Source organism: Saccostrea echinata, unplaced genomic scaffold (genome assembly GCF_033153115.1).
Source record: "Saccostrea echinata isolate AGI-Se365-2 ecotype Australia unplaced genomic scaffold, CSIRO_AGI_Sech_v1 ptg000022l, whole genome shotgun sequence".
NCBI classification, from domain to species: domain Eukaryota; kingdom Metazoa; phylum Mollusca; class Bivalvia; order Ostreida; family Ostreidae; genus Saccostrea; species Saccostrea echinata.
The window spans coordinates 591,417-605,158 of record NW_026889771.1 but is presented as its reverse complement, the minus strand read 5'-3'; the positions used below and the strand labels follow the sequence as shown (position 1 = coordinate 605,158).

The 13,742-nt window shown below is 34.1% G+C and overlaps 1 protein-coding gene across 1 annotated transcript; it reads left to right on the top strand.

The window, feature by feature from the left end:
- Positions 1–3,832: 3,832 nt before the first annotated feature.
- Positions 3,833–8,623, top strand: LOC133190166 (fatty acyl-CoA hydrolase precursor, medium chain-like). Its single transcript, XM_061325648.1, has 4 exons — positions 3,833–3,921; positions 5,884–5,944; positions 6,094–7,622; positions 8,113–8,623. The coding sequence occupies exons 2-4, from the start codon at positions 5,939–5,941 to the stop codon at positions 8,375–8,377; spliced, it is 1,800 nt and encodes a 599-aa protein (XP_061181632.1). The 5' UTR covers positions 3,833–3,921; positions 5,884–5,938; the 3' UTR covers positions 8,378–8,623.
- Positions 8,624–13,742: the final 5,119 nt, after the last annotated feature.

Here is a 13,742-nt window from a genome sequence, read left to right as displayed (position 1 = left end):
AAAATGAAGTCATTTCGTTTGTCATACAGTTTAGTTGTTAGTTGGCCCATATCGTTTATAGTCTGTAAAACATCCAAATATGAAACAGGAAACAGATGTGACAGACTCTGTGCATGGTGTCTTTATTTCGAGTTAACTGGGATATACTGAGTCGACATATAAATGGAAGTAAGGTATGTTTAAAAAATTGTTTGGTTGCCCTCTCCCGACCGACTGGCTAAAAATGGCCCGACTCAAAACTTTGTTTAACCTCCAGGAAACAATTGGGTTTTTTTATGCATTCCGGAAAATAGATCTTGAATATTCAGCACTGATGTTGAAATTTTCTGGGGGAAAAATTCCCCACCTACCTCCCGACCCATCTTTTTTTTTCATCCTGAGTCGGGAGAGGGCAAACAAACATGATTTTAAAGTTGGCCAAACTGTTGTCAAATGATAGAACGTCGTCGATATATCTGAATGTCGAGTTAAAGTCCACAACAAGTGGGGTTTTTTTTTCTTATGTAGAAGTTTTTGAATAAATTCTGCTTCATAAGAATATAAAATCAGGTCAGCTAATAAAGGAGCACATTTAATGTCCACAGAAATTCTAACAGATTGTTTGAATACCTGGTCTCCAAAGACTACATAGATGTTGTCGATGAGGAACTCCAGCATCCTTTTTAATTTAATATCAACTTCGAATAGTCATATATGTGTTTAAATGTTACTGACATTTGATAAGTTTTGTGATTTTCAGTTTTCTAAAAGTTCTTTAGGATTTTTGAGAATCAGCATTTGATTTACACCGCTTCTAGAATATGCTATAGTACATACTGAAGTTTCTCCTTTACAACAGTTAATATTTTTGTGAAGAGTAACGATAGGGGCTTGGTAGAGCAGTTGCTGGACCCGGTAATGTATCTTTGTTTGTAAGGATCTCTATGAAGTTTATGTATTCTGTTTAAGTAGAGTAGATCGAACTCACTTTCGTTGACTTTAATGTTAGAAGTTTTAAGGATTGAAATGTGATTTTGAAGAATGTCATCCTTGGAAAACCAAGTGGGGCAGACTGGCAGACAGACGGACAGACGAGGAGGAACCCTATACTCCCCTCTGGTTTCACCGGAAGCTAATAATATTTCAAAATTTAAATATTTTTAATAAAATTTAAAAGGTGAGAATTTTCGCTTAAATCTGAAACTTCATGATTTTGGGGCCGTATTTATTCAAATTGTAAACTCAGTCTATGGATTCTAGCTTCTATATAAAAAAAATTATAGAAATGACAAATAAAACTATACATTCAAATTAGTTACCTTGACTATCAGTATGGTTAAATGTCATCTGTTTTTGCAACAAAATATAGGCTCAAAGATGTATAAAAAAAAAAGAAAGAAAAAAAAAAGAAAAAGAAAAAAAGGTGATATACTAGTAATAGAAAATACCTGATTTGGGAAAAGGAGTTAAGTTCAAAGTTCTTCCTGCAAATGTCACTTTCTACATAGCTTGTTTAAAGTTTCTAGAGGTATTCTTTTGTGAATTGTGTTTATAACATTGGTATTTCCTCATATTCTTGATTAACTATAGTCAGAGAAAATGTGGATAGTAAGAATTTACTTATGTGTATGTAAACATCGTTACGGTAGACATCGTTACGAGTTAGTAATTATTTGCAGTTCTTGCCAAAAATTACATCATACTGATATCATATGATCAACATGAAAATTTGTCTGCGTCTATTCATATGAAGTATGAAACAGCTGTGCTGACATAAAACGTGAACATTGGGAGTACCACTGTTACTCTGCATGGACCAAGTGTCAGCTGCAAGAAATGGTTCATATAGGGGTTTTTTTTTTTCTCGTATATCACACAATTTCAACTTTCACATCAATAGTAGTAAGGTTTAACTATCTTCATCTTTTATTTATGCAAAATATTGTTGCATTATAATGACATTTTGTGCATATCCTTCTTTGGTGTGTGATAGATTTATTACAGAGTATGATTATACATCGGGTTCAAATCAGAGTATACAGGATCCTAAAAGCTTTTACTTCAAATGCATTAGCAAAAGAACAAAATGCATTTGAAGCTTTGTATTTGTTTTGTGTATTTTTTTAATAAAAGGCATACTTGGAGAGGTACATACAGTCTATGGAATGCAAACATATTTTACATGATGAGGACCTACTTCATTAATAGTAGAAATATAGTAAAATTTAACAGATTATTACAATCCAAATGTAACAATATTTAACATCTTTTGCACAAATCCACATTGCCGATTTTTTCTGTACCGTGCTATGTGCAGATTTTTTTAACACTTATGGCACGCAGATTGGGTCAAAAATATTTTGTGTATCAGTACCAGATAAATGTAGAGAAAGAAATCAACATATGAGGAAAAATTTACAGTTTGAATGTTTCAAACATGTAAGAAATCTATTTAATCTTTTCCAAGAAACTGGGATAAAAATTGGAGTAAATACACACAAACGCTAAGAGTCTGAGGAACAAATTAAAAGATATATACTCGGATAGCAGTATATGTGTATTTTATTTTTTAAAAAAATTAACATTCAAACTATATGGAAAAAATGCATGATACTTTGTTGAATTTATTTCTAACTTTTTTTGGACTGGGGATATCATTGGATTATCAATATATGCTTATGCATCGTATCTCTATATTTGCTCTCTCCATTAGTATTCCTTTATCATTTCCGAGATGATGTTCTTATGTGATGATACAACTTTAATATTAAATAGAAGGGTCCTTCACCAATTTGAAATACTGAATAAAATCGTAAACATTAAAAACTTTCCATAGATATCAACCAGAATCCTATACCTATCACATTAGCTGAATTAAAAAGAGTGACCAATGACAGCGTCATATCAAAGAGTTTGTCGCCATCTTCGGGATACATTGTGATTTACATATTTTCCACATAGTAATCCTCCCATTCTCATATTGAAACGAAAGCCGTTTGTCCGCTAAAAAAATATAATAATTACGTTAAAATTCAAATAAGTCAATCATTAATTCTAGAAGATTGATGCCAGAGGGACACTATTTCAAATTAAGAAGGGAAGACAAACACAGAAGGGCAACTACAAATTAATGTGAAATCAGGGTTTTATAACTGAAATTCTACTTTCTGTCAAAAGAAATGTGTATGAATGAACTCCACGAATACTTGCAGAAAGTCAAAGTTACATATTATAAATCATATACGGTACCAATTTTGATGCACCAGATGCGCATCTTGACAAATTATGTCTCTTCAATGATGCTCAAGCCGAAACGTTGGAAATCCAAAATATTTGACTTAAAAAAACTTGGAAAAGCTGAAAAAGGTGCCAAAGACTGGAGCCAAATACGTCGAAGGATCAGAGCTATGCATGAGGGATAAAATCCTTAATTTTGAAATAAATTTCGAAATTTTATCACAGCAATTTAATATATATCCGTATTTTCAAGCTAGTACCGAAGTACCAGGTTACTTGGCTGTAGAGACCCTCGGGGACTAACAGTCCACCAGCAGAGGCCTCGACTCAGGGGTTATGATATAAATCATATACGGTACCAAATTTGATGCACCGGATGCGTACACAGAATTATGGATATTCCAGTCGGTGTAATATTTTTAGCCCTATTAGATGTTACAAGGATATTGAGATTTCTTGTTCAAGTCTTGATGCAAGTAAAATCACTGTAAAGGTGGTTCTACATACCGAATTATTAATACTATAAGCTATACTTTTGTATTTTTTCTCTGCTCCTTGTACATAGAATATTTATGTTGCATTCGGTGCACCATATGTAGCTATGACATTTAGAATCTGTAACTGGATGGTGGGCTCATTGCCACAGTTGTTGTGCGCGAAAGGGAGTCGCATTTAATAGAGGACAGGAGATGCTACAAGTGCCAGGTTAGTTCTAAAACTTTTTTCATCAAGTATTTTGTACACTGGAGTGTTTTACTGTGCATGTTTCCAATTGCGTGATGATGTTAAACCTGCTAGGGGAATAAATTCAAAAATTTGATACGATTTTACGAATATTTTGAAGTATGTGTTCTTAATAGCTAACTAAAGAATTCGATTATTTAATACGGGGTGATGGAAATTTTAGGGTGAGCGTTAGCATCCCAGGCTTCCTTTCTTTTTCCCTAACCCTGGGACCTTAAACCTTGACCACCTTGACATAAATTCCAATTGTTTGTTGTTGCTTATTGTTCAACTAAACGCAGTTTGTTTGTTAGACTACTGTTCAGGGTGAAAAGCTTGAGTACATTTTCAGTCCTTGCTGAACTTGCTCCACCTTCGAGTCTAAACTCGTTGATTGATCACTGTCATAAATTACGCAGTTGTGTGCCAGGTATCAAAGAGTAAGGAGAAACTATGATCATGTTGAATTTGTATGATTTGGTTCCATCCCTCACATGCCCCCGGGAGATGAGATTAAAAGTAACATTTTTTTCTTCCTTTTTAGCTTACCTGAACCGAAGGCTCAAGTGAGCTTTTCTGATCAAAGAGTGTACGACGTCCGTCTGTCGTCTGTAAACTTTTTCACATTATCTTCTTCTCAAGAACAGCAAAGCCATGATTAGTTTAATTTATATGGAAGCATCCTCTCTCAGTAGTGTAGATTCTAGTTTGTTCAGATCATGACCCCTGGGGGTAAGGAGGGGCTATAATGGGGTTCCGAGTTTTACCTAGGAATACATAAGAAAATAATTGAAAATCTTCTTTTCAAGAACAGCTAAATCATCATGATTGGTCATATTTATATGGAAGCACTCTCAGGTAGTATAGATTCTAGTTTGTTCAAATCATGACCCCGGGGGTAAAGTGGGCCACACAGGGCGATCAAAGTTTTACATAGGAATACATAGGAAAAATCTTTCAAAATATTCTTCTCAAGAACAGCAAAGCCATGATAGGTCATATTTATACGGAAACATTCTCAGGGAGTGTAGATTCAAATTTGTTCAAATCATGCCCCCTCCCTTGATTTTATATTTATACTTTTTAATACTGAACTGATTTCTGCTTTTTCCTAGCCAAAGTGCCCATGTGGGCGATGTGGCCCATGGGCTTCATGTTCTATAGATGTTATATATGCTAAAATTATTATTATCTAAGATTGTTTGATTTTGCAAGATTTCATTTTAACAATGGGTATAGTCTCTAAATGATCTCAATAAAACATCGATGATCTTTGAGATATTACACCTTATGGTCAATGACAACAATAATTCTAAAGTCATATTCCTAATGTGATAATGGGACAGAGACTGGCATACAATCAAACAAATAAACAGAAAATTATGAAAAATAAACAAATTTTCAGCTTTAAATTGTTGGCTGAATAATTAAATGTAGATGTGCAATTCTCAATATTGATCTGTTGAAATGAAATAATGTATTCATAAATATTTCAATAACAATAATCAAGTCAAAATGTTCTTTTGTCAGAATGTCTGAAACTGCGGATTTTTTTTTTTTTTTTGGGGGGGGGGTTGTTTCTTTTTATGTTTGTTTGTTTGTTTGTTAGTTTTTGTTTTGTTTTGTTTCTGTTTTTGTTTTTTGTTTTTTGTTTTTTTTTTTTCATTGCTTTAAATATGGGGTAAGGTGCGCCTACGGAGAGAATGATATACTTATTTATAATGGGAATGCAGGTTGATTTTTCCTTTTTTCAATATTGTCTTAACATTTAATACAGATTGGACACGCAGTGAAAAAGGAAATAAAGGATAAAAGGGATGTAATTTTTCTCTTCTTTCTTTATAGAATTAACATACATTTCGGTATCCTTTTGCTGAAGTTATACAATTCAAGTTTTATGCCTCTGAAAAAAAACAATTAAGACGTTTTAATTTTGTCTTTTAGGCCAATAAAAGCACAGTCTGTGGTATTGTAGAAAGAAAACAACAAAAACAACAAAATGAAGGTAGAAGTATTGCAGGAGAATTTATCAGAATGAAAAAAAATCAAATATTCTTGCAAATGTCCGGTATCAGCTCCAGTCACATGGATTACAGTTAATATATAATGTCTTTATCATGAACAAAATACAAATAAATATGCGTTGTTTTTCAGATAACATGCGGGCTGATCTGGCAATCGATCATAGCAATAAACCTGATTTTAATTCGAGCTCAGAACACTAGTAAGCAACAGATCACTTTAAAGACACAACTTGGGAAGATAAATGGTTTTATAGATATCAGAAATGCCAGAATTTTTTACAGCATACCTTATGGGAAATCCCCAACTGGAAATCGAAAGTTTGCAAAACCGGAGCCGTTTGGGAAGTGGAATGGTAACAGAAATGGAAGAGACCCTTCACCATTTTGTCCACAACGTAAAACCAGGTGGATAGACCTCTTAAAAGTCAAAATAGATGTAGATTGTCTTAAACTCAATATATACACCCCAGTCAATATTACAGAACAGCTTCCCGTAATGGTCTGGATTCATGGAGGAGGCTACGTTGTTGGTGGGGCTATGAGTTACGACGGTTCCGCATTAGCAAAAGCTGGTAACGTGGTGGTAGTTACTATTAACTATCGACTGGGATTAGAAGGGTTCTTATCCTTTGGTGACACATTAGTAAAAGGAAACTATGGAATATGGGACCAAATCTTGGCTCTTCGATGGATTAAAGACAATATCAAAGATTATGGAGGTGATCCGAATGAGGTGACAATATTTGGAGAGTCCGCTGGTGGTATGAGTGTATCACTACTGTCGTTGATTCCGAGTAACAAGGGTCTGTTCAAGCGAGCAATTATGCAGAGTGGAGTTGCAAACTCTTTGATTGCATTTCAATACGGCTCACGTAAATCACACAGAGAAATAGGCGATCTGCTAGGGTGCCCATTTGATGACGTGAATTCTAGTTCATTATTACATTGTATGAGGCAAGTGAACATGTCAAAGATTGTGAGCGCGACGACAGCTATCTTCAAAACAGCTTCAACTCAGCTTCCAATAGGTCCAGTAATTGATGGTGAACTATTTAAAAGACCAATCAAAGAAATTTTTAATGATGCTTCTTCAGAAGAAATTCAATTTTTTCGTTCCTTGGATATCATAGTTGGAACCTCAACCAGCGATGGCTCTGTGTTGATAAGGATGGATCCAGCTATTCAAAAACACTATGGATTCAATATCTCGAATGAGGGTTTGTCTTATAATTTTTTATGCAATGTTTTCCTTCCCAATATAGTTGCTGATCACTACAATGGAAATCCCGCAGTTTCCGATGCCCTGTGCAAAATGTATGGCAAGCCAAATGACCAGGCCGAGAACAGTCGCCAGGCTATCAAAATGTATGGAGACATTTTCTTTCTTTTCCCCGCTGTAGAAACTCTTACAGTTCATGCAACAAATAATGAAATATCAAAAACTTACCAATATGTCTTTTCCGAGAGTAGCCTTCCTTTCTTTTTTGAGGCTGCTGTCTTACCGCCCTGGTTTGAAGGTGCAGGGCACGCAACAGACCTCATATATCTTTTTTTCATAGAAATTATGCAATTACTTAATCCAAACTTAAGAACTGATTTCTCCGATTATGAATTCGCAGCGAAAATGAGGACCCAATGGACAAATTTTGCAAAATATGGGTAACTCTCTCTCTCTCTCTCTCTCTCTCTCTCTCTCTCTCTCTCTCTCTCTCTAACATAATACATATGATGTGATCATTCTTTAAATGGACACATAACTTGACCCTCTTTAACCTCCTTTACAATCTTATCTCTTAATCGAACCAATTTGCTGACTAAGAATATCTAAAAAAAACTAAATGTCTTTGACCCCATCTTGTTTAATCTGAACCATTTAGATGAACCATCAAGCAATATAGCAGCTAGCCTTGTTGGATATTTAGGTACATGTAATTATAAAGACTGGGGAATCCTATCCACCCTAACTGGTGAACAATCTAGGTCCTAAATTCCTATCTCTTCTTCAATTGATCTGGTGGAGGTGGTTTCAAGTAGCTTAAGACCCCCTTGTCTAACACCTTAACAGCTTAAGAGAAGTGATATCCCGGTAGACGAGGATGCTGCTATATTTATAAATGTAACTATGCATTGACACAATTTCATATTTCAGAAACCCTAATGGTCCAAAATCTAACAGTGAAGATTGGCCAACATTTGAAGCAAATGAGAGGAAGTTTCTACAGTTGAGCAAAAACAATATGACTGTTGGGATGAATTACAGAGGCGATCAAGTCCATTTCCTTTCAAAGACGGTCCCCGGTCTTATTCAATCCGCAAATACAGCAGAGCGTATGCGTGTTCACTTGAATCAGAATTCTTTTTTCCTATTTTTGATTGTATCTGTACCTGGATGTATTTTATATATGCGTGGCTAATTATACCCGCACTTTCTAAAGAAAGTTCGGGTATGCATCTGTACTTGGATGTATTTCATACATGTTTGGCTTATTATATCCGCATTTTCCAAAGAAAATTCAGGTATATTGTTGTTATCCTAGTCCGTCCGCCCGTCTGCTATTTTTACTCCTTCCTCAATACCTCTTTTATTAAGCAGTAACTAATTTATCTTTTGTAATATAATATCTAGTGTCCTTTAGAAATAAAAAGCAAGAAAAAACCAATTATGTTTTTAAGTTTTCATTTTCAACCATGGGGCCAAATGGGGTTTCAAAAAGACTTTTTTCCTACAAAAATCTGGTTCCCATAACTCCTCTTACAATAAACGCAGTAGCTTAATCATCTGTGGGGGGATGATGTGTGGTGTCCTGTAAATTTGCAATAAGGTTTCAGAATTTACATTTTCATCCTAGGGCCCAAATCGGGGTCGAAAACGGTTGTTTTTCTACAAAAATCTGGTTCCTAGAACTTCTCTTACATTTAATACAGTAGCCCTCATCTTCGGGAAGATGATCAGTGGTGTCCTGTCGATGCGCAATAATGTTATGGAATTTTTATTTTTCGCTGGGGCTAAATGGAGTTGAAAACTACGAAAACCTGGATCATATAAAACTCCTCTTACATTTATGCCGTTGCCAAATAATCTTTTTGAGGTGATTGGTGGTATTCTGTAGATGTGCAATAAGGTTTCGGAATCTACATTTTCATCCTAAGAGGCCGAATAGGGGTAGAAAAATGACTTTTCCACTAAATCTGGTTCCTAAAATCTTTTATGCGGTAACCACATCATCATTTGAATGGTGATATGTGGTGTCCTGTAGATATCCAATAAGATTTTCGTATTTTCACCCTGGGGACCAAAATGGGGGTCGAAAACGATTTTTTTTTTTACGAAAACCTGGTTCATTAAAATCCCCTTACACCTTATGCAGTTGCCAAGTCATCTTTTGGATGGTGATTTGTGGTGTCTTGTAGATGTGCAATAAGGTTTCAGAATTTAAAATTTCATCCTTAGGAGCTAAAAAGGGAAGGGGGGGGGTAGAAAAACGAAGTTTTTTCTACAAAAACTTGGTTCTCAGAACTCGTATTACATTTTAGGCAGAAGTCAAATCATCTTTGGAAGTTGATTAATGGTGTCCTGTAGATGTGAAGTAAGGTTTTGTATATCTTCTTTTCATTTCAAAGACCGATTGGGGGTCGAAAAATTACTTTAAAAACCTTCAGCTCAATGCACTATGTCATGGACAGCAAGAATATATTTGTCTTAAGGGTGGTGATTTCAACTAAAACTTCAACTGTTCTTAAAGATATTTGAAAAATCATCAAATGAAGAAGGAACGATCCCTGAGCACTTGCCTAACAGAATACTACATGAATTTAGACAATTGCAGCAAGAATACTAGTACATATGGTTTAAGGGTGGGGATCTCAACTATTTTAAACAATCATGAAACTTAGGGGGAGGGGATGACCTAATGTCATTTGCCCAACAATAAACTAAATGTATATAGACATCTGGAACAAGAATATAATATATATGCTATAAGAGAGGGGATCTCAACCGCTTTGAAGTTATTTGAACAATTTCTAGTTGAGGGGATAGGGATGACCCAAGGGCATTTGCCCAAACAGAGTAATTTACACATCTTGACATCTGCAGCAAGAATATAAATAGTTTAGGGTGGGAATTGCAACTGTTTTAAAGATATTTGAACAATCATAAAATGAGGTGGTGTAGACAACTCCTAAGCACATGTCTAAAAGAATACTTCTTGACATCTGCAGCAAGAATATAAATAGTTTAGGGTGGGAATTGCAACTGTTTTAAAGATATTTGAAAAATCATAAAATGAGGTGGTGTAGACAACTCCTAAGCAAATGTCTAAAAGAATACTTCTTGACATTTGTAGCAAGAATCTATATGGTTCAGGGGAGGGATTGTAAACTATTTTCAAGATCTATATAAGTTCATTTACATTTCATTAGTGTTGCAATGACCCTAACCATAACATACACATCACTTGGATTTGACTTGCATATCAATTAAGAACTGCTTGTTATTGCTATGCACTCAGTTTATCAGCTAGATACATGTATGTCCAGAGAAATCATACATGCATGCAACCTTTCTTTAAAGAATTCAATGCATTGTACTCAATAAATATAATATTGGCTATTATGCTTAAGTGATCACATCTCAGTAGGATTTAAGTACCTATTGTAATTAAATATTAGAACACTAATGCTGGTGATGACTAAGCAGCAATCGGAAAAGAGAAAAGAAAGTTATGTTTAAAATATCAAAATTAATGCTATAGTACTTCGTGCTTGGTCGATATTCTACATATCTATGGATTTACCTAATCAACAGTTATTCACGATCTGGTTAGCTCCAGATTGTGGCTAAACTTCTTACGCAGTAGATCTTTATTTCACATACATTGTATTGCGTGGTCTTTTTTATTATATCACTTGTTTGAGACTGATTTATAACTTTTACAAGAAAAACAAAGCTGTTAATTGAAGGTGTAGAAAACACACGAGTTTAAACCACACTGAAACATGAAGGTAATACAAGTGATGTGGGTGATCTAAAATACTGAAGTGGCTTCATTTTGATTAACAAAAGAAAAAATAGCATTCTAAACTTTTAATTTCATTGCATCAGCAAACCAGAAGTTTATGATGAGACTGTAGTTCTACAAGTTTGTACTCATAACGAAGGAAAAGAAAAGTAGCACTTGGACTTGAAACTTTGCAACAGCAATAAATAGAATAATGATCCTTGGTTTAGTCTCTTTTTGTGACAAGACTAAAACTGTAGAAGGAGAAGGCTTTTGAAAAATTTACACGTATATAATATACATATTCAGAAAATGAAAATGAAAGAGGACAAAAAAAGAAGAAAAAAGATAAATACATATAATAGATATAATAATGGTATAAATGAGGAAAAAACCATGGAGGACAGACTAAATCATATATTTTTAATATAAAAGTACAGGTTTTTTTCAGTGTCCTAGCATCTTGTTTTGTCATCAACTGAGAAAATTTAAGTATATTTGGTCTAGTAAAGTAGTATTCATTAATATACTTTTTCCTAATGTTTGACAATGCAGTGCATTCAAGTATAAAATGAAATTCATCAGCAACGTGTTTGGTTTTACAAAGTGTACTTAATCTTTCATTTAATGGTATACCTGCCCATCTTCCCAGCTAAACTGTTGGAGAAGTAGTGTTTTGAAAGTATTGCACAGAAATTTCTATTTTAACTAACCATGGCAACTACGTTCATCGAAATCAGAAACCGATACATAGAAATGTGTGTTTTAGTTAATTCTACTTGTGTGCAAAATTATATTGAAATCAGACCAAAACTGTAGGAAGAGTAGCCTTTTCAAAGTATTTCACAGAAATTTTTATTTTTCGTAACCATGGCAACACCGTTTATTGAAATCAGAAACCAATTTTTAGAAATATATATATCTTAATGTAGTCTACTTGTGTGTCTAATTATATTGAAATCGGGCCAAAAGTGTAGGAGGAGTAGCGTTTTGAAAGTATTTCCAAGAAATTAATTTTTATGTTTAGTAACAATAGCAACACCGTTTATTGAAATCAAAAACCGACACACAGAAATACGTACTTTATTAAAGTCTACTGATGTGCCAAATTATATTGAATTCAGATCAAAACTGTAGGAGAAATACCGTTTTGAAAGTATTTCACAGAAAATTCTATTTTTTAGTAACCATGGCAACATTACGTTTATCGAGATAAAAAAACGATATAAAGAATTATGTATCTTAGTGTAGTCTACTTGTGTACCAAGTTATATTGAAATCTGACCAAAACTGTAGGAGGAGTAGCATTTTGAAAAATTGCTTACAGACGGACAGACAGACAGCTAAGCGGATGGACGACGGACACCTTACTATCGCATAAACTCTTCTTGAGCTAGAAATAAACTTCATTTGAAGATCATGGTGTACTTGAAATCCAATGATGCTTACTCCTACTACACGTTAAAGACATTACTTATATCACATAGTTATAGTATTAATGAGACATGTACAGATATAATCCAAACATCACATGATTTTGCAATTTTTTTGGCACACATTCATATCGCTGGCAGTTTTCTTACAGTACGGCTTGCGGCTTCCCTGTACCTATGATATACCGACTGGGTCAAAAATAGTCTCTGTATCAACCATAGAAATATAGAAGTTTTTAAGAAGAAAAAAAAGAGAAGAGGAAAAATGCACACAATTTGATTGTTTCATGCACATAAGAAATTATATTAATTACTTAATGTGCATTGTTACAAGATTTAAGAAAGCACATAAAAGTCACATCTCTTTATGAATGGTGTAGATTTTGGCAATAGGAAGTTGTGATTCCCGCTAACTTCCTGCTTAAATTGGACAGCTCAGCATTGTCTCCAAAGACAGTATCACATATTTATTTTTAAAAAAGAAAAATAATTACAATTTGAATGTATGAAATTAGAATTTTGTAACATTGTCTTTCTTTACAACAATTTGAAAACTTTTTTTAAAATTATATATTTTTATTTTGTTGTTGGAGAAAAATATTAAATTTTCTGTATAACAGCTAGTACAAGTACATGTATCTAAATGTAGACTTCATAATTCACTTTCTCCCTATTAAAATTCATTTGTTGTTTAGTGTGAACATAAATTTATTTAATTTCGTCCTGAATTTGAAGCGTCCGGATTATTGGTGTCAGGGTTAACGAGGCTACACTGTATCCATATACAGGGTGTTTCACAATATATGTCACACATCTAAAGGCAGAAAGAAAAATTACAACAAAAGCTACATATACATTTTAAATATCATTTTAATCAGCAGATATTCAAAATTATTATTTTAAGTCAGATGTATCCAACATTCTCCATTTCAGTTTCTATGGCAACGATTTCCTAACATGTTATACTGCACGTGTTTTCCTTACCATTGTCCAAAATATCTTAAGAGACTCTTGTTCAGAAATTTCTGACCACTGCTTCGTACGTTTCACATGATACTTGACAGATTTCCTGTTTATATCTAGCTTTTTAGAACCCCAAAAGTGCATGTTTATTTTTTTATTTAAAGACGCATTTAAATAAATGTGTCCTTTCAGAACCACCGGTGAGTGCTGACGTCCACTCCTCTCGCTCTTCCTTTCAATCAATTTTGCAAACTTAACCGACTCTGAATGTCAGTTGGCTTTAAATGCTGCAATGCTGAAATCTTGTATGCAGACACACTCAATTCAAATCGAAAATTTCTAAATACACCTAATACACTTACATAGTCCCAATCCATTTCCCT

Excerpts from the sequence above, each read along its gene's own strand:
- LOC133190166 (XM_061325648.1), top strand. Across the intron at positions 7,623-8,112 it reads ACAAATTTTGCAAAATATGG|AAACCCTAATGGTCCAAAAT; the intron begins GTAACTCTCTCT and ends TTCATATTTCAG.